General features: G+C 52.6%; 2 protein-coding genes across 3 annotated transcripts in view; both read right to left on the bottom strand.

The window, feature by feature from the left end:
• LOC132354513 (large ribosomal subunit protein eL19) overlaps positions 1-26,540 on the bottom strand; it is a 410,792-nt gene that overhangs the window by 174,030 nt on the left and 210,222 nt on the right. The gene's annotated exons all lie outside the window — the stretch shown is intronic.
• The window catches only part of LASP1 (LIM and SH3 protein 1), a 37,586-nt gene continuing 16,365 nt past the window's right edge, over positions 5,320-26,540 (bottom strand). The window contains exons 4-7 of the mRNA XM_059907016.1: positions 19,185-19,292; positions 8,974-9,118; positions 8,513-8,616; positions 5,320-5,885 (exon numbers count right to left, since the gene is read on the bottom strand). Coding sequence (XP_059762999.1) covers positions 5,712-5,885; positions 8,513-8,616; positions 8,974-9,118; positions 19,185-19,292 — 531 coding nt within the window. The 3' untranslated portion in view covers positions 5,320-5,711. The remainder of the gene's footprint in view (positions 5,886-8,512; positions 8,617-8,973; positions 9,119-19,184; positions 19,293-26,540) is intronic.

Here is a 26,540-nt window from a genome sequence, read left to right as displayed (position 1 = left end):
GCATTGTGGAGTCCTTGGCCGAGGAGGCCTCTGGGTCCCGGGGAAATGTGAGCTGTGAGCACGGAGGTTGCAGTCAGTGGAGAGAAATGGCTCCCTCTTCCCTCCACTGCTCAGCCCTCCTTTCCCCTCCCCCTCCCAGGGCCTGAGACTAAGGGATGCTGCATCTCCATCAGCAGCTTACTCTCCCCCCTCACCCCACAGCCAACCAATCACAAAGCCTGGGAGCGGGTAACCAAGGAACTGCTCGATTTCGACCAGGCAGCAGTGAAGAGGCTCAATTTCTCCCCAGGAACCCAATCCTACCCCTTTGTATCTAAATGGAGTCTGAATGTTATGGAAGTAGGAAGAGATCTGATCTGTATCCAGGTGCCCAAGGAATGAATCCTCCTGAGTGCCTTTCTTCTCCTTTTTCCCTCCCATCATCCTTGACAAATAAGCTCAGAAAATAATGGTTGGGAGCTGGGTGGGCCACTGGCACATTGTAAAGTCACATTATGGAGGGACATGGATGAAGTTCTCACGTGAGTCTCAGCTGACATGTCTAGGGAGGGAGCTAACACTTATGGGATTCCTATGCTGTGTCAGATACTGCACACGTGGAGTCATTTCAACCTCCCTATAAGTCTTTTATAGATGAGGCTCAGAGATGGTCAGGAACTTCCCTAATGTTTCACTGGAAAGGGCAGAGACCAAGATTCAAAACTAGGCTTGTCCACTCCGGAGTCCACGTTCTTCTCTTGCTCCAGACTGGCCCACCCTGTTAGTCGGAAATGCCCCCTCAGCCCCACCTGCACTGCTCAGTTTGCGATGCATGTTGCTCAGATCCCTCCGATTACAGTATGAGCCCCAGAGGTCTCTCCTCTATTGATTCCTTATCTCTTCGTGGTCATTTCCCACATCCTTGTCCCTCTTATAGCCTCTTCAGAACTCATTGCAGTGTTATACCCAGAGAGGGCACTAAAGAACTCTGTTAGGCCCATCCTTCTGCAGTAGGTGTCTAGAAATGCAACTCAAGTGACTTTTTTTTTTTTAATTGAAGTATAGTTGATTCACTATGTTGTGTTAATTTCTGCTGTACAGCAAAGTGACTCAGTTATACATATATATATTCTTTTTCCTATTCTTCAAGTGGCTTCTTCTGAGGGGAAAGGAGAATTGGTGTTTTATAGTTTAAGCTGGGTGGGGGGTAGTCAGTTATGTCTTATGTAATTTTTATGCCTTTTGCCTTATTTCCTACTAAATTAAAAAAAAAAAAACGAAAACTCCCTGTGTCACCTCTGAGGCCTAGTGTCCTTGGCTCCACCCCAGCTAGTTCTTTTGAAGGACCCAGGATGAGGGCATGAGCAACCCCTTCGTCATGCTAAGCCTCAGGAACTTAGGCCATTTCTAGAAGGGGGTCCAGAAATTCCCCGCATGGGTTCCAGCGGGCAGGGAACAGAGTTGTTAGGGAGTGGAGACTTGGCGCTGGTTCCCTCCCAAGCAGACTGTCCCTGAAATCACTCCGGAGGTGATTAAAGCCTCCTGGGGAGAAGAGGCTCCACAGACAACAGGGTGCAGGCCAACGGAGGCAAGATTTGCCAACTCATTCCCCGCTATTGGGGCAATATTAGGCAGCCTGCGCCTTCGGAAGGGGAGCAGGTGTCAGTACTGACTTTAATTATCCTACCCAGTGCTGCCTCACCACTCGCTACACCGCTCCAGCCTGGCAGCCGCCTCGCCCCCTAATTACAAAGGCTTACTCTGGGGAAAGGCCTTTCCTCTCCAGCCTGCTGCTATCCGGAAGCCAGGGAAAGCCTTAATTCTGCGCCCGAGTGGGCAATGCTCCTCTCCACGAAGCCTGACTGGTGGGCCCACGCTGGGGCTGAAGGATCTGGACTCCTTCTCTACCACTGTCCCTTTCCCAACCCTGCAGAAGAGGGGAAGCTGGCTGCCGTGCCTGGTCAGAGGTCAGACCCAGGGCACCTGGAGCAAAGAATGGAGCATGGGAGATACTGCCGGGAGAGGGGCAAAGGGCATGTGGCAAGGTCATGGCGGGAGGCTGGGAGCATCACACTGGGGTCCTAACACCTCCAGCCCTGCCACCAGCTGTGTGACTCCCACCAAACATTTCTGCATTTCTGGGCTTCAGTGAACCCCATCTGTAAGATGGACATCACAGTAGTTACTTCTCTCTCACAGAGCTGGTAATAATGTCAAAGGGAAAAAATGTGTGTGTAAGATCCATTCATCAGACATCGTGAGTGCTGCTTCGGGTTGCCAGAGCACCTTGTGGATGACTTCACCCATGTCATCCCACTGCAGACCGTCCCCAGGCCATCTGTCATTTCATTCCTCAAACGCGTGCTGAGTTCCTCCTTTGTGTCAGGCAGAGCCAAAACTGCCCCCACCCCCAAGCTGAGCTCATTCATTAATTCAGCAAACATTTGCTGAGCAGCTATGTGCCCAGCCCTGGGCAGGCAGCGGGGTTGGAAAGATGAATGAGCCCCATTACCTGCCCTGACAGCGCACTGGCTAGTGGGGAGACAGGTGCATTACAAAGGAAGTAAGACAGTTAAGACGAGAATATGGGAGCTCAAAGAAGCTTCTGGGAGTGTCACCAAGCTGGGCAGAGGGATGTAGCCAGGAGCCAGCCGGTGAGGAGTTCTCCACAAGGAGGAAGTAGGTGCCAAGGCCCCCGTCAGAGCAGACACACCACTGCTCCCTTCCTCCCAGGGTGACAGCTTCCAGGCTGGTCATTCTCCCCCTGAAGGGCAGCAGAGCTCCCAGGAGGGTGATGGGCCAATGCCCTCCAAGCAGACGGGACACACACACACAGCAGCACCTCAGAACCAGAGAGATAACCAAGTCTGCAGGTAAAAATTATACTTTTATTTGAGTCACCAGGAGAAAGAGTCACTTGTGGTCCAAGTCAAATGTTCAAAATCATAACAGCCCAGAAAGATTTGATCCCAAGCACAAGCCCACGAGGGAGGGGACCAAAACAGACCAAGGAAAGACAACCACCCCATATAAAAAGATGAACAGACGGCTTCACACACACACACACACACACACACACACACACACACACACGGATGAAATGTTTGGACAGAGGCAAATTTCACATGGTCATTTCTGTTTCTTTTTAAATACAGGTCTGTGGGGTGGTATTTTTTTTTTCCAGCTATTAAAAAAAGAAGAGGCCCAGAAGTGCATATGTGAGGGGGGAAAAGGCGGAAATTAAGCAATAAAGTAATCTTCCCTGGAGGGACATGAGGAAGAAAACAGGAAGCAATATTGAGAGAATTCACTTTTCTCACCATTGGGCTTCTTGCATTTTATTATTGGTCCACTAAAGTTATATTCACATTCTAGCTTTGCTTTCCTGGGATTAGATCAGCTGAAAAACCTGTGAAATGTAAGAAAAGACCAGGGACTCGGCCCAGCCCTCAGGTTCTGTGCTCTTCTAGGGATGGATGGTTCTGGAAAGGAATACGGACTCCCAGCAGCCCCTGGGTCCCTCAGCACCAGTGTGACAGTCCCTCCTCTCTCTGGGGGTGTGTAAGAAAAGGTCCCCTATTTTTAGGATGGGAGGCATAGAGGGCTGGCAGCAAGATTCCAGCGGCTGGCTTGCCTTGTTTTGGAAGGAAATTTAAGCCGAGTGAAAACAGGCTACTTCTTGCTCCCCCAGGTCCTCCTCCCGCCCTCTCACCACCCTGCCAACCGCAGGTTCTCCAACAGGATGTGTCTCTGACCTTTGGTCCCAGAATCCACATTGTGCTTTGAGATCAAGAGGAAACAAAATGGACCAGCGCCTGCCTCAAGGCTCCCAAAATTGTTCCCTCTCTGCCTCCCTCATCCCCCAAACTGCCCAATATAAGACACTCCACCTGCCTTCACCTTGGCTCTGGCCAAGGGCGGAAAGGGATTGGTCAGGCAGGGGCTCAAGCCTCTGATTTGGGGTAAATATTCCCAAGTCAACTCACAAGCAGTGAGGACTTGATGCTAAATATGCCTGCAGGGCACAAGGACGCAAAGATGTCAACCGTGGGGCCTGAGTCAGTGGACTCGGGGTGAAGATGGGAGGGGGAGACCCAGAAGGGTGACAAGAAAGCCCAGAGATGAATAAAGCCAGGCAAGGGTCGTCACAGCCACCAACGAGCAAGAGAAGGGACTTGGAGATAGCACCATCTTTCCCTTCCTCATCCTGGGTCTGTGCTTCCAGTTTTCTAGCCCTGGGACCCTCTCCCTCTGCTTCAAGGAGGCTTTAAGTAAATGGGGAGCGAGCCTGGGCAGGGTGGCGGGGGCGGGGGAGACAGTGCGGGTGACACAGGGTCCCCTGGCCCCCTATTCTGTGGCCCAGGACACAGAGATGGGGGAGAGAATATGCCTGGAGCCACAAAGCCTTCTCCCCACCCCTCCCCCACCAAGCACCCCCCCCCCCTTTACTTCTGCCTGGCACATTGGAAAGGGGGTTGGTGGGCTTCCTCCATTCAGGGGTAGAAGGAGGGATTTTTCACTCCAAAACATAAGGAATTTCTCTCCCCCAGAGTCCTCCCCTCTCACTGTGGGTTTCGAGGAAAATATCGGGGAAGACAGCTCTGCAGACACAGCCCGCACCCCGCCCGCTTCTCTCACGCTCACACTCACCCTCGCCTATCGCAGACACCTGCAGACACTCGCTCCTTCCCCCGCAACAAAGTCCTGGAGGTACAGAGGGTCCTGTGGTTTCGCGTAGTCCAGCTGGGGTCGGGCGGGAAGTGGGGGGGGGGGGGGGGGAGGCCATGGAAGGCCTGGAGACACCTTGCCAGGAGGAGCGGCCTGTCTAACTAGATCTCACGGGAGGCTCCTTGCCCCACCCTTCACAAGGAGGCAAGCCAGGGACCCCGGAGACCGGGGTGGGAGTGAGGGAAAAGGGCTGCGGAGAGAACACCCCGTTCCCCTCCTTCCTGCAGCTGTCGCTAAAGTAAGAAATGTGAGAACCGGACCCAAGCCGAGCTTCCTGGGGAGCTGCTCGCCCACACCAGGCTCGGGGTGGGCAGCAGAGCAAAATCACAGTGTGAAAAGGAACCGTGTCGGGAGGGATGAATGAATCCCAAAGCAGGAACTTCACCCTCCTCTGTTGCCCTTGAGTTGGGGAGAGGGGGGTGAGGGGGCCCCTTGGAGGTCTGGCAGCCCCATCTTTGAGAAGCAGAGGCAAAGCCCATCTCACTGGCCCCTGCACGACGGCGGCAACCTCTCCACCCCCGTCCCCATCCCAGGGGCAAGGGCGGTGGGTCCCACTCCCGGGAGTGTGGGGAGCAACTCCCGGCCGCCCTGGGAGTCCTGGGGGTCTGGGGCTCACCCCAGCCTGGCATGTTTGGGTGTGTGAGGAGGTGGGCAGGAGCGGCTGATGGGGCAGAAAAGAGAGAAGGCAGAGGCCTGGGAGCTGACGGGTCGCCCCCCCAGACCAGCCCCACGGGCCTCGGCTTCCCCCAGAGCGGTCCACACCTGTTCCATCCAGAGAGAAAATCAAGAAGTTGGTCAAGGGGAAAACCTGCCAGAGGAAGGAGCCGCGAAAGTGGCAGAACAAGGCTTCGGTTGGCAAAAGAAGCTGGAAGAGGGGGAGAATAAACAAGCTGTTGCAGATTTTAAAAAACAGAGACACCAAAAGGTGGACAGGTCACGCCCAGGACGGATGCGATGCTGCGGAATGCACTGAAGACGGATGGGGCGGGCGGCGCCCGGCGGGCTCAGATGGCCTCCACGTAGTTGGCCGGCAGCATCCCCGTGTCGCCGGTGCGCTCCACGGTCCCGTACATCCAGCCGTCGTCGATCTGCTGCACGTTGACGATGGTGTCCCCGTCCTGGAAGGAGACCTCGTCCTCGTCGGCGGCACTGTAGTCGTACACGGCGCGGTACCGCTTCTGCAGGGGTCGGGGCGCGGTTAGTCAGGGGTGCCTAACTCTCTGGGACCCCAGAGCAGAGTGGACCAGGAGCTGGGAGACACGGAAGGGCTGGGCTCTGCCATGAATTTTCTCACCTCTGTGTCTCATTTTCTGAGAGCAACCACCTTTTTAACAATGTATCTGGCGTCTGCTAAGGGCCAGGCACAAACAGGGATGGAGGTTACAATAGTTCTGCCCTGTCTCTTGGAACAGGAACGCAGTAATGTCCGATAGACACCATGCTGGGTAGAGGTTAAAAATATGACATGTCCTGTGTTCTATTATCTGCATTTTTTTTTTCTTTTGGCCGCCCCGCGTGGCATGCGGGATCTTAGTTCCCCGACTAAAGATCGGACCCGTGTCCCCCTGCAGTGGAAGCTCAGAATCTTAACCACTGGACTGCTGGGGAAGTCCCTATCTGTGTTATTATAAGCATCAGTCTTTCTTCTTTTTTTGAAGCTGTTGATGAATCTGGTTCCCAAATTCAGGACAAAGACCAATTCCTGTGAGAAAAACCTCCAGGTGACACAAGACATATCTGTCAGGTCCCACCTTCCAACCTCAGCCAAAGTCTTGTGTTTAAGCCCCAGCTCTAGGAAATGTCCAGTAAAAACACATGAACTCTAGCTGTGATCTTGGAAGTAGGCAAGATTCTAACGTCCTCTGACCCTCACTGCCCTTGACATCGACTTCTCTCCGGGGGTCAGCTCAGGCTTTACGGTCCCCCAGGCCAGGCTCTGGGATCAGTGTGGGTCCGGGGCTGGACGAGCCCATTAGAAACCTCCGGGATCTGCCCCCACTGCCCCGTCCCACCACCAGGACCCCTGCTCAGACCTTCTGTTTCCAGCCTCCGGTCTACCTCCTCCAACTGTTCATCTATTGTGATCTCGGGGGAACTTTCCAAAATGCAAACCTGAGGATGTTACTCCGTGGCTTTAAATCCTTCAGAGGCCCCCTACCCTCTTCAGCATGAAATTTCAAACTTTTTTTTCCCCCGCAGCAGAAACCAGCTTCATGAGCCCCGAAGGCTATGGAATAAGAGTTCACAACCCTCACGAAATTACTGAAGTGACCTCGGCCTCTTATCACCAACTCTGCCTTTAATCTCTTGGGCCAAGTCACCACATCTAAGCCTGCATCCTGCAATAGCCGCCTAACACATCTCCCTGCTTCCGCCCTCAACCTCCTATTGCTGCTTCTCAACGCAGCTGCTAGAGCCATCTTTTAAAAACACAAGTCAAACCCCTTACTCTGCACAGCTCACCAGTCACAAAGGCCTTCCTATGGCCTACAAGTCCCTGCATGATCAGACCTCATTCCCTACCCTCTTCCCCTCTCTGGTCACCTTGGCCTTCCTGCTGATCCTTGAACTTTCCTAGAACATTCCTGCCTCAGGACCTTTGCAATTGCTGTTCTCCTCCACCACTCATTCCTTTACTTTACTGAGAACTTTGCTCTTCTCTCCCCTCCTCATTCGCTATCTTTTTCTTCACAGCTTATCTCTGACCTTTTGTTACATACCTACTTATCTATTGGCTTTCGTGTTTGTCTCCCGGCTGAAATGTAAGCTTCAAGAGGGCAGGAAGGTGGACTTTTATTCAGAGCCAAATCCCTTCAGTCCAGAACAGGCTTAGTGAGTGCTGGAAGGACCGGCTGTTCTAGCTGGAACCTTATCCTTCACGCAACCTCTCCGGCCCACCTGACAGCCCAGATAGCACTGACAATCATTCCCTCGTTTGTGTGGCCAGAGCCTGAGGCCCGAGCAGGCCACTAATCTCAAGCTACTTTATTTCTCGGAGTATTGTCCCTCCTGCTCCTACATTGAATTCCAAGGCACCCGGCACAGAGGAGCTGAGCTTGGCTGCACCCGTCACTGGGATAAGTAGCAGGACTTACAGACCGAACTTCAAGTCTGACGGCTGGTAAGCCTGATCCCACCCCACCTCCCACTTTGCTCGTTAATTTATTCACTAAATTGATGAGTGCCCATTTTGTGCCTGGCTCGGAGGAGGTGAACCGAAGAGACACTGCCCTGTCCACATGGAGCGTCAAGTCCAGTGGGGGTGACAGTCAGAAGATGACAAACCCAGAGAACTGTTTTAAGGTGGAGAGAGTGCTCTGAAGGAAACCAGTGGGGCGGAAGGACAGACACGTCAGGGGAGACCCACTCGATACAGGGTGGTTTGGGAGGGCGCCCCAGAGGCAGGGGCAAGCTGAGATCTGAGGGACCTGGCGGGTCGTCGTCATGGAGACTGGGGAGCAGGGCGCAGTCTGGAAGGCCCCAAGCAGAAAGGTGCTTTGTGCGCTCCCAGGTAGCTGGAGTAAAGGAACGTGGGCCGGGAGCTGGGTAGACTGAGACTCGCCCAATGTACAGCTATGGCTGGAACACTGGGTCCCAATCTGCCCCCTACACCACACTTCCTTTCTGCTCGAGAGGCTGAGACCCCTATTATCTGCAGATGGCAAGGGAGCTGGAGTCAAAGGTCAGGGGAGGCCAGGCCTCCTGGGTGGGTTTTCTAAGGAAAGTCCAAGAATTACGTCCAGGAAGTCTCCCCTAGGCCCACTCACCTCCCACACCTCCTCTCCCCGCAGCCAGGGCTACTCACCCCGCCCCCGCCTGGGGCACTGCGCTGTATGGAGACCGGGGCTGCAGGCTCCTTGTAGCCACCGTAGGACTGGGCTGCCTGCTGCTGCTGGGGCTGCTGGTAAACTGGAAGCCGGCAGGAGACGGGCTCAGAAACTGTCTCGCCAAAGCCAGCCCGCTCCCTTCTTCCACGAAGCCCATGCCATGTATTCCCACCGCCCATCACCTCACTCAACCGCCACGCTGCTCAAAGGCTTCTGTCTCTGCGTGCACATTTGCTGGTGCCGCGTGTTCTGCAGCAGGGGCTGCGTCTCCCCCCGTGGCGCTGGGAGCCCAGAACGGGCCCTGACCCTGGTGCCTGTGCCCTCGGTAGGGATGGGGCCTGGGGGTGTGTGTGTGTACACGAGGCTTCCCCCTCACCTCCTCCCCGCCCTGCAGCCGGCCCGGCCTCAGGTCCTCTGCCCGCACCGGCCCCACGCTCACCTGGGGCGCTGGTTGGGATGTGGTGAGGCTGCTGCTCCTGGGGCCGCCGGTAGCCAGTGTCCTGGGGATCTCGGCGCTCCGGCTCCAGGCCCTCACCCCCGCTGGGGCCCATGCGGCTCTTCTCGAACTCTTCGTGGTATTTTATCTGCGGGGGCAGAAAGCGCTGGGTGAAGGACCCACAGCAAACCAACCAAAGTTCCCCTTCCGCTGCCACTCAAGATCCGGGGACGGGAGAGACTCCTGGAGGTCTCCAGGCAAAGAGAGCTGGGTTCTTGTTGGGAGCGTACCAGCTATGTGCCCCTGAACAAGCACTTAACCTTGCTACACCTTGCTACACCTCCATTTCCACTTTACAGGGGTTGCTGAAGGATGCAATGAGATAATGGATGTAAAAGGGCCACGTAAACTAAAGCACCAGACAAATATAAGTGGTCATTTTTCTGTGCCTGTGGCAGGGGCTAGGGCTACCCTGCTTTCACACTGGTCCACAGCAGCAAAAGCAGCAACTCCTGTTTATTGAGCACCTACTAGGTGCCAGGCACTGTGCTAGGTGTTCTGCATCACACGCTCGTTTTACCTTGACAGCACCTACAAGGGGGTACAGTATAGTTGCCATTTAACAGACAAGAAGGAAACTAAGGCACCGACAAGCAGCATGAGTTACCCATGCTCACGGAGACTCCAGAGACTGCTCTTAACCAGCAGGCGACTCTGCCTCTTGTGGGCATGACCTTGCAGAGTTCTGCTGAGGACCTTAGCCTGCAGGGCAAAGAAATGCCAGGCCCTCCCTTGAGGGTGGGTTGGTATCTAGAAGATGAGTTCCTTCTCTCCTCAGGTTCCAAAAATGGGCAAAAAGAGGCCTAGAGAAGCCACACACCCCAGGGTCCTCAGCAAGGGCTGGCTGAACTGAACACACCGGGACCCAGAGCTGCGTTCTTAAGATCTGGTCTTCAGACTGTCTGCTCCCAACCCACCTGAGCTGCTTGTTAGAATGCAGGTTCCAGGACCTTCCATAGAATCTACAAAATCAGGGCTGGGGTTTTGGAATATGCACTTTTCTTTTCTTTCTTTCTCTCTCTCTCTCTCTCCTTCTTTCTTTCTTTTTTTTTGTGGGGGGTACTATGCACTTTTAAAAGATTCTCCCAGGTGAGTCTGAAGCAGGCTCAAGTTAGAGAACCAGTGATCTAGAGCAGAGGTTGGCAAACTCTGGTCCACGGGCCTGCAGCCTGTTTGCTCACGGCCTGCGAGCTAAGAACGGTTTCTACATTTTGTAATGTTTGGAGGCTAGGGATGGGGGAGTTGGGGGAGAATTAAGAGGAGTAAGATTGGTAACATGTGAAATTTCTATGACATTCAAATTTCAGTGTCCAGAAATAAAGTTTTACTGGAACACAGTCTCACCATTCATTTCCCCATTACCTATGGTTGCTTCCATTGCAGAGCTGAGTAGCTTCGACAGAGGCCCTTCGGCCCATAAAGCCTAAAATATTTACTATCTGGCCCTTTACAGGAGAAGTTTGCTGATCCCCGCTTGCCCAAATATGTTGACTGCATATTCCTGTTGGTAAAATCTGTTTCAACACAATCCTCCCAAATTTCATCTATTTTATCAATTACACACAAGCATCACTTCACAAATATGGAATGTCTCCTGTAAAACTTACACCAAAAATATGAATAAAACAAAGGATGAGATGAAAAAGAACCACCTCCAGGAGTTCTAGGCTTTTCTCCCTGTACTCCCAGTGGCATGTAGCCCACACCCCACCTTGAGGACCCCTAGCGGGGTCTATTCACTTTTCAGAGAGGACACTGGTGGGGAGGAAGCAACCAAGGAGAGGTGGAAGGCCCACGGTTTGTGTGTTCCGGGATCACTGGGCTGGGCCAGCGCTCGGGGAGGAAGTGGGACAGAGAGTGACAGAATAGCTCCCCCTCACCCCCCAGAGGAAACCTGGAAAGCAGGACACAGAAAACTGGTCCTGTCCTGAGCAGACCCAGGCCTGAATTCTCTCCAGGCCTCGGACCAGAAGCCGGTTCTCACTTCCTGTTCACCAGGATCCTGCCCCATGCTTCTCCCAGTGAAAAAGGGGGGGGGGGGGTGAGGGGACAGGGAATGGATGGGGGCAAAGCCTGCCGTGTTTCCCGGAGCAGAAGCAACAAGCGATCCGGTGCCCCAGAAGCCCCTGCCAAGGCCTGATCCAGCTGTCCCAGCCCCAGACCTCCCATGGGCCACCCCCTCCCACTTTCTTTGCAAGGAGGGCAAGAGTTAACACTCAGCCAGGCAGGCCTTACACAGGAGTAGCTGGGCTAAAGGTCTGCAGGGGTGGTCGGCTGGGACCACCCACATCGCTCTGCTGCTCTTCCAGCTGTTGACTGACGGTGACCCACTGCAGCCCAGGCTGGGAGAACAGGTGGGGCAGCAGCAAAGCCCAGGATGGGCCCTGTCTGGAGGCAGGGAGGACCAGCCCCCTCCTCCCCCTGCCCCTCCCCTTCATGCCCAAGTAGGGACCCACACCCAAATGGTGAAATAAACTGAGCCCATTCCTGAAGGGGAGGCAGCTGGCCCCGGTCAGACTGAAAACCCATCGAATCCCTGAACTCCCACAAGGAAGAGCACCCAGGGGTTAAGTTCAAAGACACAGGGCCAGTGCCCTGCTCTCAGATTCCTAAGACAAGGGCAAAAGGTGAGTCTCCCTTAGCCCCACTCCCTCGGTGACCCTGTCCTCCGGTGAGCAGTCGGGGGTGGGGACAAGGAGAGGCCTCTAGGCTCCCAAGGCAACTGGCCTTCCGACTTTTGTCCTGGGGGGTGGGAAAGGTCAGCTTCCCTAATTTACTGTCTGTTAATGAAAAGAGGTCTGACTCTGGGAGCCGATGACTAGGGGAGGGAAAGTGCACATGTGGAGGCCGACAGAGGCCTCCGGGCCCTGAGGGAGCCAGGAGGTGGGCTGAGGGGCAGGTGTGTCCCTGATGCCGGGGCCCAGCTACCCCGGCTGACAGCCCACTTCTCTGCGTACGGCTCTGTCTGTATTAGTGAAGGGGTGACTCTCTGAGGAAGAAGGCATGTCTGGGTCCCAGGCCTGGCGCCATCCCCTTTTGTGTCCTACAGACTTAGTCCTTCATCGAGAGCTGCAGCGACCCTCCCACGCCTCACCCCTGGGGTCATGAGCCCGTCACTTGCTCACGTGAGCTTGGAAGAGTCCCGTCCCCTCTGGGCCTGAGTTTCCTCATCTTAAAAAGAGGTTACGGGGCTTTCCTGGTGGCGCAGTGGTTGGGAGTCTGCCTGCCAATGCAGGGGATGTGGGTTCGAGCCCTGGTCTGGGAGGATCCCACATGCCGCGGAGCAGCTGGGCCCGTGAGCCACAATTGCTGAGCCTGCGCATCTGGAGCCTGTGCTCCGCAACAAAAGAGGCCGCGATAGTGAGAGGCCCGCGCACCGCGATGAAGAGTGGCCCCCGCTTGCCGCAACTAGAGGAAGCCCTCGCGCAGAAACGAAGACCCAACACAGCCATAAATAAATTAAAAAAACAAAAAACAAAAAAAACCCTACCTTTAAAAAAAAAAAAAAGAGGTTACGGCACCACCTGCTCCCACGTGGTCTTGAGGCTCCCGACTACCTCTAGGAACCCAGCCAAACTCTAGCGCTGAAAGCAACTATGGACATGTGTGCGTTTCCACAAGTGGCTGATGGGATCCATCTTGCTCCTTAAAAAGCCACCCCACATGCGTAAATATCCATAAAATTAGGGCCAGCTGATCCAGGTGGACAGAGTAGTGGCAGCCTCCCCACCACCGATGCAGGAACCACCTGTTAATCATAATAGTAATAACCTTGACCTCTGCTCAGCTCTTCACACTGAGTTCTCTGCACATAATCTCCCTTGGCCCTGACAATAATCACCCTAAAAAAATAAGTCGGTTAGGTACACTTTAATTCCTATTTTACAGAAGTAAATGAGGCTCACAAGTTAAATGACTTTCATTACTCAGTCAGGGCTGAGGCTGGTGACACAAGGACAAAGCCACAGCTGGATGGGCCCTTTCCCGGGTCAGGGTGACCACATGCCCAAGTCTGCCCCTAGTCCCAGTTCATGTCTTCTGGAATAAATATGAATAGCACTGCCTTTCACTCTCAAAAGGGATGATCATCACAAGGTCACCCTAACTTTGAGAGAAGGGGTGCCTGGCACTGAAGTCAGGAGTTGCAGCACAGAGGGGAAACGGACTGCAAAAAGTCAGGCTGCAGCTCCCTTCTGCCCAGCCCCACCTGATAAAATTTCACTCCTCTCAACTTCCTCTCCCTCCCCTGCCCAACAAGCAAGGAAACTGTTATTACTTTGCCGATCAACCTAATAGTTTGAGAAGCAAGGAGGCACCTTAAAGGGTGTTAGCACATTCAAAAGGGAAAGGAACATTGTTCAGAGGCCAAGGCCCTGTCTGATCCCTCCCTGTTCCAAGCTCGGCAAAGTTCTAATCGTCTAAATGCCCTGAAAAGGTGTCACCATAAGCTCAGAAATGTCAGCAGAGCCCTGGTCTAAAAACTGTCCTGGGATCCCATGGACGGATGCCAGGCTGTAACTGTGCCCATGAGATCCAAGTGCACATGGGTGGAGGGACCCAGGCCTAAGGACCCTCTCCGCTCATCCAAGGGCCCTGCCAGCCAGGACTCCAGGATGACTAGTTGAGGGTCCATTCCAAACCTACGAAAAATGCATTTTTTCTGCTAGCTGATGTTCTGTTTTCTGAACCCCTGCTCTCCTGATTGTGGTGGAAAACAAAGGTCTGACTCCACACTTGCTTCCACATGATTCTACATCATGAGCAAGAAGGGAACATCAGGCTTTGAATGGAATAGTCAACTCACCAGCCAGGGTCTGTTTTTTTCTAACAGTGTTTCCGTTTGTTGCAGTCCTCTGTGGTGCCCTTATATGTATAACTCATTTCCTTTTCTCAGCCAGCCCAAGAACAATGTATCACTGTCATCCCCATTTTACAGATGGGGAAACCAACGCTCAGGAGGTAGGTAAGGGGTGGGTGAGTCCTAACATCAGCTCCTAGTTCTCAACCACCATGTTATGCTGTGCTCCCTGTGAGAGACTAACACGATTTTGTTTTTAAAACAAATGTAAATCTGTGCTCGATTTCATTAGTAATCAGAGAAATGCAAGTTAAAACCATGAGATACCACTACACACAATCAAAATGGCTAAAATGAACAAGTCTAAGGATGTAGAGCCACGGAAACTCTCATCACTTCCGGCGAGAGGGTAAATCAATACCACCGCTCGAAAAGTAGTTCAGCGTTATCTGGTAAGGCTGAAGGAACATACGCTCTGAGATCTGGCAATTCCACTCCACCTTAACACTAGGAAATATGTATGAAGCTGTCCACAGCCATAGAAGCAATCCAAATGACCATCAACACCAGAATCAATATAAGCATTTTAAATGGAATGCTATACAACAAGAAAAAAGAACAAACTACAGCTGCATGCAAACATGTACGTGATTCTTTAAACCCAATGTTGCCCAAAGGAGGCAAGACACAAAAGAATAGATATGTTCAAAATTGGGAAAAACAAAACTATAGTATTCAGAAATGCATAGTTGGGGGGGGAGGGATAAATTAAGAGTTTGAGATACATATACACACTACTAAATATAAAAGAGATAATCAACAAGGGCCTACTGTATAGCACAGGGAACTATACTCAATATCTTGTAATAAACTATAAGGGAAAAGAATCTGGGGGAAAAAAATATGTATATATAAAACTGAATCACTTCTCTGTACACCTGAAACTAACACAACATTGTAAACCAAGTATACTTCAATTTAAAAACAATAAAAAAAATTACATACTAAGAAAAGAAAGCATAGCTACATTTTAAAATTGTAAAGAAAAGAACAGCACACGCTTTCAAAAATTAAACTATAGGGTTGTCCAACAAGCCCACCTCCGGGCCATTTGTCTCTGGGGCTAGAATTTTCTTTGACTTTACTATTTACTACTGATTAGGCCTGGACTATAAGGAATGAAGTTTATTTAAGGAATATAAGCTACTAATTATTTCTGACTGAAAGAAATGCAAAGGATTTCTGCCTGTAGCAAGGCTATCTCCAAAGCTTATGGTTTTGGGTTTTTTAATAAATTTATTTATTTATTTGTTTGTTTTGGTTGCGTTGGGTCTTCGTTGCTGTGCACTGGCTTTCTCTAGTTGCGGAGCGGGGGGCTACTCTTCGTTGCAGTGCGCAGGCTTCTCCTTGTGGCTTCTCTTGTTGCAGAGCACGGGCTCTAGGTGCCCAGGCTTCAGTAGTCGTGGCACGTGGGCTCAGTAGTTGTGGCTTGCGGGCTTAGTTGCTCCGCAGCATGTGGGATCTTCCTGGGCCAGGGCTCAAACCCGTGTCCCTTGCATTGGCAGGCAGATTCTTAACCACTGCGCCACCAGGGAAGCCCGAAGCTTATGGTTTTATAGTCCTGGAGGACATTAACTAGTTCTGCAGCTAATGGCAGAACACTAACTAGTTCCGTATCTAATTATATCCAGTGCTTTCTTTCACAGACTAGGCATCACCTCTGCCTGTCAGATGCTCCAGCTGGTTCCTCATAATTAAGGTAATTATATGATAGGTACTCACTGCATGAGAGTTACATTTTTTGTTGTTGTTTTTTTTAACACTTTGAAAACTCTATTTTGACAGGGGTGCTGTCATGCTCTGCTTCTTGACTTGCATGGTGAGTACACACACAGGTGTTTATGTGTTACACTTCACAGAAAAAGGAAAAGTTAAAAGACCCAAAATTGTATACAGAAAATCAGTATATAAGTAGATATGTACATAAATAAAAGCTTCTCTGCTTGAAGGCTGTGGCTCCCATATAGGGACCTCAGCAATTAAAGACTCCCGTCCATTACAGCCATCACAGCTGGTGACCAAAGGCCAGGATAAATTTCAGCTCACAGCCTGCCTTCCTGGCCTCTCACCCCTTCAGGTGCCTTTAATGAAGACACAATTACTAAACAACAAGGTCCTACTGTACAGCATAGAGAACTATATTCAATACCCTATGATAAACCATAATGGAAAAGAATATTAAAAAAAAGAACGTATATATATGTATAACTGAATCACTTTGCTGTTCAGCAGTAATTAACACATTGTAAATCAATTATACTTCAATTTAAAAAAAAAGACACAAATACGCACCACAGATGTCTAACTAGCACCTTGCCCCCTCAGTTTTCCAGACATTCTCAGTACTAGACAATGGCCTAACTTTTCAGCCAAACTTTAGTCCATGTCCCTTCTTTAGCCACAGTGTAGAAAGCAGACAAGTCTGCCTTTAAATTAATAGCAATTGACAATATTTATCACATACTAAGTGCTTGACATTTTCCTCGCAAATGAGGAGTCATTTGACATTAACCTGGGAAGTGAGTGACAAGCTACATACAGGAAGGCTATTTTGGATACAAAACAAAAGGTGTGGCTCTAAACACCATCTTTCCCAAAACTCTTCTGGAGGAGGGACAAGTTAACAACATGGTTTAAAGTTCCCTGGGGGGTTCTGGGATGTGGCCAGGCCTGGCACCTCTGGTGAAGCTTTTTCAGGCTCTTGGTGACGATTCTCAAACTTCAGGTAACCCAGGGAATGTGTTAAAAATGCTGGTTCCTGAAAAAGAAATTTTATTTTCTATCTCTTTAATTTTGTATCTGTATGAGATGATGGCTGTGCCCTAAACTTACTGTGACAATCATTTCATGATGTATGCAAGGCAAATCATTATGCTGGAGAGCTTAAATGTATACAGTGCAGTATGCCAATTATAGCTCAATAAAAATAAAAAGGAATGACAAAAATAATTTTAAAAATAAAATGCTGGTTCCTAAAAAAAGAGAGAAAATGTTGGTTCCTGGGTTCTGCTCCCAGGTGGCCTGGGGAGGAGGCCTGTGAGCCTGCATTTTCAATTAACCTTTGCAAGTGATTCTCGTCCAGCTGTTTGGAGGCCCACAGTTGACAGACTAACTGTACTTGCTAAAACCAAGAGTCTTCCAGCATTGTGGTCACAAGTCACAGGTTCCAGCTAAAGCTGCAAAAGCAGAACCAGGTCAGGCTCAAGTCACCGCCCCCACCTCAGAGCAGAGGACAATCAGCTAATTGCAGCCCTGTGGTTAATGATAAGATGTTATCTCCTCAGGTGTGAGTGTCTTGGCCAGAGTGAGCTCTGTTACCAGGGCTCCTCAGACATTAACACCTCCAATAACTAGTTGAGGGGGAGGGGGAGGGGGAGGGGAGGGGGAGGGGAGGGGAGGGGGAGGGGAGGGGAGGGGAGGGGGAGGGGGAGGGGTGCATACAGGTGCAATAGGCCGTGTGTGAAGTATTCTGGAAGCCTTCTCAAAAGGGAGGCAGGGATGACTGGGCTTGTCTCCCTTCTTCTAAAAGCCCCAGGCTGGAAGCAATGAGTGAATGTGCTGGGGGTTGGGTTGTAGGCGGGGAACAGGTATCCAAGATAAGACAGTCTTCACAGTGAAAAGCCACAGAGGCTGAAGACCCAAGATTCCAGCTTTGTGAGCCAACTGGGTCTTCCTTCCGTTACCCGTGGCTTCCCCTCCCTCCCGTTTTCCATGGGGAGAGCTGAGACCCACACCTTCTTTCCTCCCGCTTTACCCTTTGGAGGTTGGGGTACAGACTGGCAGGGAAGCTCTAGGGTGTGAGGTCGGGTCCTGGCTTATGAAGAAGCAACTGAGACAGGATTTTTTTTTTCCGGCGGGGGTGGGGGGCAGAGGAGCAGGGGAGCAGGTAGGGATTACAGCCCTCAGAGGCGTCCTAGCCCAAAGGAAGCACTCCATTTCCTCAAGCCATGAATTTCAAGCTGCTGGTCAACAACCTAGTTGCGAAACCCATTTAGTTAAGTCGGCAACCAGCGTCTTTCACAAACTAAAATAGAACAGAAAATATCCGAATGCCCTCTAAGCGGTAAAGCACTCTTTCCTGGAAGTTTTGATTCTGTTTCCCTTAAATAAATCAGCAGGCCTGTTCGGTGGGTCACGATGTGAAATGTATTTCATACTGCAGGTTGCTGTCAAAACTTAAAAGCCATGGTCCTGGGCATGGCAGGTTCTGATGGCTTGGGCCCTGGCTTCTGACATCCACCTGAGCCACTGCCGGAGTCCACCCTAAGCACGGTCCAGCCAACTTCTAGAAGGAGTGCCCGACCAAGGAGGTCGGGTGGAGGGCTGAGGGCTGGATGCCGGGTGGACCAGCTAACGCACAGGCCCTCTGCAGCCTCTATCCCCAGTCCCTCAGCCCAGTGACACGGGCAACGTGCCAACCCCTTCCTGTTCCAGACGTGAAGACAACCGCTTGCCCGGTCCTTTGTAGGACCCTGTGCGACACGGGTCTGCGGCCCACGTCCTGTGCTTGTGGCTCACAGTGGTGCCCCCCCGACCCCACGTTGCCCAAAGCCCCTTAGGCAGCCTTCCCACAGCCCAGAGCCATACAAGCTGCTGGTCCGTGGCTCCACCAAGCAGGGAACTGAGGCCTGTCCCCTGGCCACAGGTGCCATGGGGCGCATCGATCCACTGCCCACTCTCCACACCCAGCCCTGCCATAGCCAGACACTGGTCACCGCCCCGGGCCCAAGAGTGCCAGGCCAGGGGGAGCAGGGCCAGCGGGCAAAACCGGCTGGGGTTTTTACACAGGAAGGAAGAGCAAGCCGAGGTGGGGGAGGAGGCAGAGGGGGGCGGAAATGACTGCAGTGTCAGCACCCAGAGGCAGACAAGGGGGAGGCCGGTCTCTCCCCACCTCTGCCACCCAGTTTTGACCTTTATGCTCAGACAAAACAGCCAATCTGGACCCTGGCACTCACCACAGCCGGGGGGTGGGGGGGATTTTCAGAGTAAGGGGTACGGGGGGTGATTTAGCATAAAGTCCCTCCCTGTACACCCCCCCAAAAGTCCAGTCCTTTTAAGGCGGAAATACTATGTGGGTAGACGGTATCAAAGGGGGAATCTGGGGGTGCACAGAGGAAACGCATCTGGGAACCCCAAACCCTTCCCTTCCCTCTGCTCAAGCAGCCGCCAGCCAGGCCCACCTAGGAGAGCAGGGGCGGCAGAGAACTGGCCTCATGCATCTGCCAGGCGGGCGGGGAGGGGACGAGAAGGGAGGGCAGGGTGTCAGTATGGTACCCCAGGGAGCAGGGGAGCTTACGTTACTGATCTGGTCCTGGGTCTTCTTGATCCTCTGGAGTTCGGGTGTGTCTGCCACCACGCTGAAGCCTTTGCCCTTGTTCTTCTCAAACTCCTCCTTGTAACGCACCTGGAGGACCACAGGGTGGAGAGGGATTGGAGTCGAGGCACGGGGAGCAGAGAGGGCCCCAGCCGGCAGCCACCTCTAAGGCAGCAACCAGCCAGGAGAGAGACCCTGACCAGAAACCCCCCTGCAGTGACATCCACCTCCACGCCCCAACTCAAAGCACAAGCCTTGGCCAAAAAGTATTAGACTAATGAGAATAAACCATTAATACGTATTCAGTGTATCCTGAGTGCCAAGCGCTTTACATGAACTGTCTCATTTAAGTCTTGCTGTATACTATCATTAGCTCCATTTTACAGACAAGGAAACTGAGCCGCAGAGAGGCAAAGTCCCACGCCCAAGGTCACGCAGCTTAGCAGCACATGTCCAGAGCCACCAGGATGAAACCCTCATCCGCCTGACTCCTGACCCTTCGCCACTGGCCCATCCTGCCTGAAAGCCAGAGGAAGAAGGTTCTGTTCAGAGCTCCAAAGACTGGCCCATCCTGCCTGAAAGCCAGAGGAAGAAGGTTCTGTCCAGAGCTCCAAAGACTGGCCCATCCTGCCTGAAAGCCAGAGGAAGAAGGTTCTGTCCAGAGCTCCAAAGACTGGCCCAGCCCTCACCCTAGCCAGGATGTGGCTCTACCCGCCGAAAGCCCGAGGGAGTTGCTAAGTGACCAGCTGAGTGAGGGCTGTACCAAGGGACAAAGTTGGTGCCCAGAAAGGGGGGAGGTGAGACAGCCGCTCGGAAAACTCAATCAATGAGCCTTTGACAGGCCCCGGCGGCTGCCAGGCTGGCTTCTGAGGTCAACGCCACAGGAGGGGATGAAACTGGCGGGGGGACAGACAGCACTTCAGAACGGGTTTCCAAGCTCTGGGGAAGACCCCTACCACACCTCCACGGCCCCCCTCTTTTCTGAGAATTCCATGGAAACCTGAGTACCAGAGGGACTTGAGTCAGACGTCAGAAAGGACTTCCCAAGCACTAAAAGAATTGAAATATGAAAACTATCCTGTCCTTCCCTGGGGGTTTTGAGGAACAGAATGGAGGCTGGAAATGCCCCTTGGCTTTCTGAGTGTGCACTGTCCACCTCGGCAGCCAGCTGTTCCAAACCCCACCAGCTGCCTGGCTCCCCTCCATGGGGGCTGTACTGTCCTAGAGGCAGGTCAGCCCAGGACATGAGGCCCAGGACCTTGGGAATCTCCAGGCAGCTCCCAGGCGTGGAGTCATCTGGCCACAGGGCCAAGCTGCACCGGGACCCGAGTGACAGTACCTACCTGTCAGTTCCTCTGCATGTCCCCCAGGGGCTGGGGTCCCTGTTTGTCTCCCGAGCCCCAGCTTTACCCATCCATGGGGTTCTTGTGCCTAAAAGGTTCCAGAACCTCTTTTGTTCTGATCCAGACTAAAAACAAAGGCCTGGATGTGCCTTTGGAAGAGAGTAAGGGGTACTGGAAGTTAACACAGTGGGTACAGGTACCAACCCACCCCAAGGGCCCAGAATTGCCCAGCATCAGCTCCTCCAGGAAGGCCTGGGCCAGCACAGCAACTCTTAGTGTTGGGGGTAGGGGGGTGGAGAGAACCCTCTGGGAAGGGGCCATCAGGAAAGGTAAGAAACTTAAGAGTCAAAAATGTGTAGCTCCATACACTAATATGTATAAAATGGATAACTAATAAGAACCTGCTGTATAAAAAAATAAATAAAATAAAATTCAAAAATTCCAAAAATAAGGTGTAGCTCCAGATGCAGAAGCCCAGATCCAAGGCCTCTGGGCTTGGTTTCCTCACCTATAAGAGGACTGTCATAGGAATCAGTTAAAATATGGGGAGGGGGCTTCCTATCACCAAGCATAGGCAAAGAGCCAGAGGGAACTGGTATGAACATAGGCTGTCTCCCACCTGCTGAGTGATCTTGGGCAACTGACTTAACCTCTCGGGCCTCAGTTTCTACATCTGTAAAATGCGGCTCATGATAGACCCATTCCAATGAACGGTGTGGATTACAGACAGTGGCTCTAAAGCAGCAAACACATTGTGGGGCACATAGCAGGGCTCAATGCGTACTGATAAGGGTGGGTGTGAAAGTGCTTTGTCAACCTTAAAGTGCTGAACAAATGCCAGTGCCCCACTCCTTCCTCCTCTACTTCCTGGCCTCTGGAGCATCAGGCCCCTAATCCAGGGGAATAATTGTCATGGCAACACTACAATGACATCAGCTGGTTCCCAGGCTCGGGAATTGCCTCTCCCTCCCTGCTGGGGAGGGTAATTCATTTCACTCTTGGCACAGGCAGCCCAGAGAGGGCAGGGCTGGGCGGAGCAGGGGCAAGAAAGGATGCAGGACTGGCTCAGCACTACTTTGCTGTACGTTCCTGGGCTAGTCAGTCTCCCTCTCTGGGTCCCCTGAGAGGGGCTAGCCAGCTGATCTCTAAAAGCCTTCCCAGCTCTGGAGTCTGTGACCATATTTATTAAGCACCTGCAGGCCCTGACTATGGAGAATCAAGGTGGGGAAGATTCTCCAGGAGGCTGTTTGGAGCTGGAGTGTGTGGCAGAGGTAAAAGGTGGGGAGCCAAGAGCGTGGGGAGGTCCGTGCCTAGAGCCTTGCTCATCACCCAAGCAGGAGTGTTTGCCCTCATCTGGGATGGCTCACCAGGACATGACAGGGGGCTCTAGGAGGGAAGTTACCTGCCCAAGGTCACTCAACCTGCTTTGTTGGTAGATGCAGGATACAACTCAGCACGGCAGCTAGATAACTGCAGCCCGGATGCTGCGTGGGCCTCCCATCCTGGAAACTCCCAAGGCAGGGCTGGGAATGATGCCTGAGGCCCCAAGAAACTCTACTTTTTAATATGTAAATTTATTAATTATTCTCCCAGGAAGTATCTTGTTCATCACTATTGTAGCAAACAGTAGGTATACACATGTGTTTGTTGGGTAAATGATGAATGAATTGAATGCAGACATAAAAATCTCCAAACAGGCAGCGTAATTTGAAAAATAAAGCAGAAACTAACACACCATTGTAAAGCAATTATACTCCAATAAAGATGTTAAAAAAAAAAAAAAGAACTGCCCTGCTGACCCAACATAAGAGAAAAGATCACGACTTTAAAAAATTTTATTGAAAAAAATATGATACCAACAATTTCCACTTATTATGTGCCTACTATGAGCTGGACCCACATACTGTGTAACCCACCCCCTTCTAACAAAAATGAAATCGTTTTAAAATTAGACACACACAGGAACTTCCCTGGTGGTGCAGTGGTTGAGAATCCACCTGCCAGCGCAGGGCACACAGGTTCAATCCCTGGTCTGGGAAGATCCCACATGCCGCGGAGCAACTAAGCCCGTGCGCCACAACTACTGAGCCCGCGAGCCACAACTACTGAAGCCCGCGCACACTAGGGCCCATGCTCCTCAACAAGAGAAGCCACTGCAGTGAGAAGTCCGCGCACTGCAACGAAGAGTAGCCCCTGCCCGCCACAACTAGAGAAAGCCCGCGCGCAGCAATGAAGACCCAACGCAGCCAGAAAAGATAATAAATAAATTTTAAAAATACACAACATAAAAAAAAAAGAGGGATTGTGATGAGTTCATAACATAAATGGAAAAAATAAAATGTTCCCAGCGAAAAATCAAAAACTAAAAAATAAAAATAAAATTAGACACACACGGATGGGGGAGGAGAGCCAACGAAAAAGGTCAGTTCTGGAAGCAATCATCAGAAGGTCTAGTATTCCTCAGCTTTATCATACCCAAGTTCCATCTCCTCTCCTTTCCAGGAGAATAGTAACAGCGAACATTTATTGAGTGCTGATTGTATGCCAGGAACTGTTTTAAATGCCTAATATATACTAACATCCTCACAATAACCTTTGGAGGGAGGTAATCCACACTTTACAGATGAAGGCACTAAGGCTCAGAGAGGTTAAATAACTTGCCCAAGGGCACACAGCTAGTGATGGCAGATCCAGCATTTGACCCTCAGCCAGCTCCAGTAAGAGTGACACAGGTATGCTGCCTGCCTTGCTGGTCACAAGATTCAGGATAAGAGAGTGGGAACCCTCTCAACAGCAGGGCAGAGCATGAGGCTCTGCTACACTCTCCTGTGCCCTGTGGCATGTGCCCTGTGGCATATCCCACGCGCAGCACCATGGACGATGAGGGAAAAATGAAAGAGACCTTCTTGCACTTCTGCCTGGGCTCAGGGGCCCGCACCGCCCCAGCTCAGCCCCACCCTAAAGCTGCTGCTTCTCAGCGCAGGGCTGGCGGTGGGAGAGCTGCCAGGCCCGGCCACCAGTGCCCTGCCTCAGCCAGGCCTGGGCAGGACCACCCAGAGGGTCATTTCTGGTCAGCTCTGTGGCTGCTGTCCCCACAGGGGAGGCTCCAGGTGTCCCAGACACCCAAAGTACCACTTTGGGAACCAATCTAGAGACAGGAAAACAAAGTTGAAATAGCATGGGCAACTTCCCAGAGACTGAGAAGAGACACACCAACGCAGGCCCAGGAAGCGGCCTGGAAAGAGACCAGCTGACACCCTGGTGGGGTGAGGCAGACGAGGTAGAAGAGGTTCCCACTTCCCTTCCCATTGGCCACAGGCCACACCTCCTGCCTCCACAGTGGCCAAAGGCACCAGAACCCATCACCGCCCCCAGCCAGGCCCGCTCAGCCCTTCAAGCCTCAGAGCATCGGGCCCAGCCCCCAACCTCTGGGTAACTGGGTTTGCTGTCCCTATTTTACCGGGCAGGAAAAAAAAAAAACAACTCTGAGAGGCAAGGGGCCAGACTCAGACCACACAGCTGGGGGGAGGTAGGAGACAGAACCAGGCTTGCAAAGAGGGCAGGACCGGGGTCTCCACCCTCCGCCTATCCCAGCCCCAGCCCCCAGGAGCCCAACTGCAGATTACAGCAGTGGCCTCAATGCAAAGCCCTAACTCACACCCCTCACAGCAGCTCCTCGGCTCCCTCCCTACCCCATAGCCTGGCTCCAAGCCTCTCGGAGCATGCCTGTGGGACCAAAAGCCCTCATCAGAATCACCAGGGCCGCCAAAATGCAGATTCCTGGACCCGCCCAGAACTGCCAAACAGAAGCCGCTTGGGCGGGGCCTAGGACTCTGCATTCTAAAAAGCCCCCCTGTCCCCACTGGTGACTGGTGCATCCTGGGCGTTAGCGCACAGGGCTGGGTGCCACAGCAGGCTGCAGAGGGGCTTGACTTCTGCCTCCGTCACGGGGCTCTGGCAAGGGGCATGGCCTCTCTCACCTGTGTCCCCATCTGCACCACAGGGCCAAGAGTTCCTCGTCATCAGGTGGTTGTGAGGATTAAATGAGGTCCTATGAAGGACGCAGTGAGAACCTATGAAGAGTGACTGCCTTTCTCATGATTTCCCCAGCCGGCCCCAGAGCCAGGAGCCCAGGACCCAGGAGGCGAGCAGTGGGCCAGGCCCCTGGGGGACAGGGGGGTCAGAGGAGCCTTCAGACCCTGGGCAGGGGTTGCTTCCTCCTACAGACCCCGCCCCTCAGGGATCAAGTTCCAGGGGCAAAAAGAGCTGCAGCCCCAACAAAGGCTGAGGGAATTAACAGGGTTTGAATTTCTCCTTCTGAGAGTAGGGTGTGTGTGTGTGTGTGTGTCTCTTGCTTCTGCTGCTCTGGTCTGCCTGCCCCACGTAGCCCCTTCCACCTCTGGCCCCAGTAGGCTCCAGACAGGATGGGGAGTCCAGGGCGGTGGTCAGGGCCTGGTTAGGGTCTTCCCTGTGCAGATCAGGCCCAGGCCCCAGTGCTGTCTCAAGCCTACTTCCTGCCAGCTGGGCTACTCAGCCCTCCTCAGTTAGCAAGGCTCTGGTATCCACTCCGGCTCCCCCAGTGACTGTGGCTTTCACACCACAGCGGGGGCGGGGTCTGGGCTGGCAGATGTGAGCTGCTGCTGATATCAGCTTCCCCTACTTGCTCCCCATCACTGTGGGACACACGGGGGGGGGCCTGAACCTCTGGCCTCATCAGGGTTACACGCGGTCAAGGTCACTGTACTCGGGAGTGAAAAAAACAGAGCCCAGACCTTGAAACCTCACTTAGAGTGCATGTCAACAGGCAAAGTCCGGTGCCTCTCAGAGCCTTGGTTCCCAGTCTGACCCCTGGAGTCGGGTCAAGGATAAATGAGGCAAAGTAACTAAAGTGCTTGCTAAGCTGCAAAAGTTCTCACCAGCATGAGGAACTATCGTGTTTATTATCAAGGTAGAGATAGTTTTCCTTAGGGAGTTGGATGGAAAACTGGAAAGAACACAAGCCTCAGAGTTAAACAAATCGGCATTCCAAGTCATCAGCATCTATTTCCTCTTCCGTAAAGTGAGACCGATCCTGCCAACTGCACAGGGCTGTTGTGAGGATTGAACATTAATACGCCCAGAGCACTGAGCACTCCATACATTAACCATTAATACAGTTATTATCTCTACTGCTACATATATGATCTTAGCAAGTCCCTTACTGTCTCTGAGCCTCAGTTTCCTCATCTGCACAATGGGAAAACAGCACCTTCCTCGCAGGATTGCTTGGAGGAGTCAACGAGAGAATGCATGTAGATGGCCCAGGGCTGATTCTCCTTCATGTGACCAGAGAAGTCACATCAAGATCTGGCAGCAGGAGCCCCACTCTGGAGGGATCAGGAGAGATCCCCCTCTGAGGCCCTGGTGGATCCTGCAAGACATTTTCCTGGCCCTGAGCACCCTGCCCACTTGGTTACGTTCCCCAAGGGGTCTCTGATGAAGCCCCGCTCTGCCCCACTCCACCCCAGAGTCCAGGCCAGGCTTGTCCCAGAAGCCCTCCCAGACCCCCAGGCAGGGTTAGTCGTTCTGGCCTAAAGGTTCTGGACCTTTTGCTTATTCCTCAGTGTCCCCTGAAGATCGAGTTCTCCCTGGAGCAGGAAGCCCGTCTCCTCCCCTACTGCGGTGACACGCAGGGCTCCCCACCCAGCAGGCGCTCAGGAAAATCAGGCCCAAGGAGACACAGGCAGGACAGGCCCCCTTCGCAGCCTGCCCTCTGAGGGGGGCTGTGAGTGGAGAGGAGGGGGAGGGGACCAGCTTCCTGGAGGAGGTGGGCTCTAGGGGTCCCCCACAAAATACCTGAAGCAGAAAAAGTCCGATGCCCACACCCCTCCCACCCACTTTAGGTAGGAAGCGGGATACGCTCTCGCCCACTTCTCTGATCAAGTCAGGAAATGTGAAGTAACTGGGGGTGGGGTGGGGGCAGGGAGATTGGTAACTGCTAGGATTTCAGCGCCTT

This window comes from Balaenoptera ricei, chromosome 20 (assembly GCF_028023285.1).
Source record: "Balaenoptera ricei isolate mBalRic1 chromosome 20, mBalRic1.hap2, whole genome shotgun sequence".
In the NCBI taxonomy this organism is placed as follows: domain Eukaryota; kingdom Metazoa; phylum Chordata; class Mammalia; order Artiodactyla; family Balaenopteridae; genus Balaenoptera; species Balaenoptera ricei.
The sequence above is the reverse complement of the archived record's forward strand: the minus strand, read 5'-3'. Positions and strand labels throughout refer to the sequence as shown.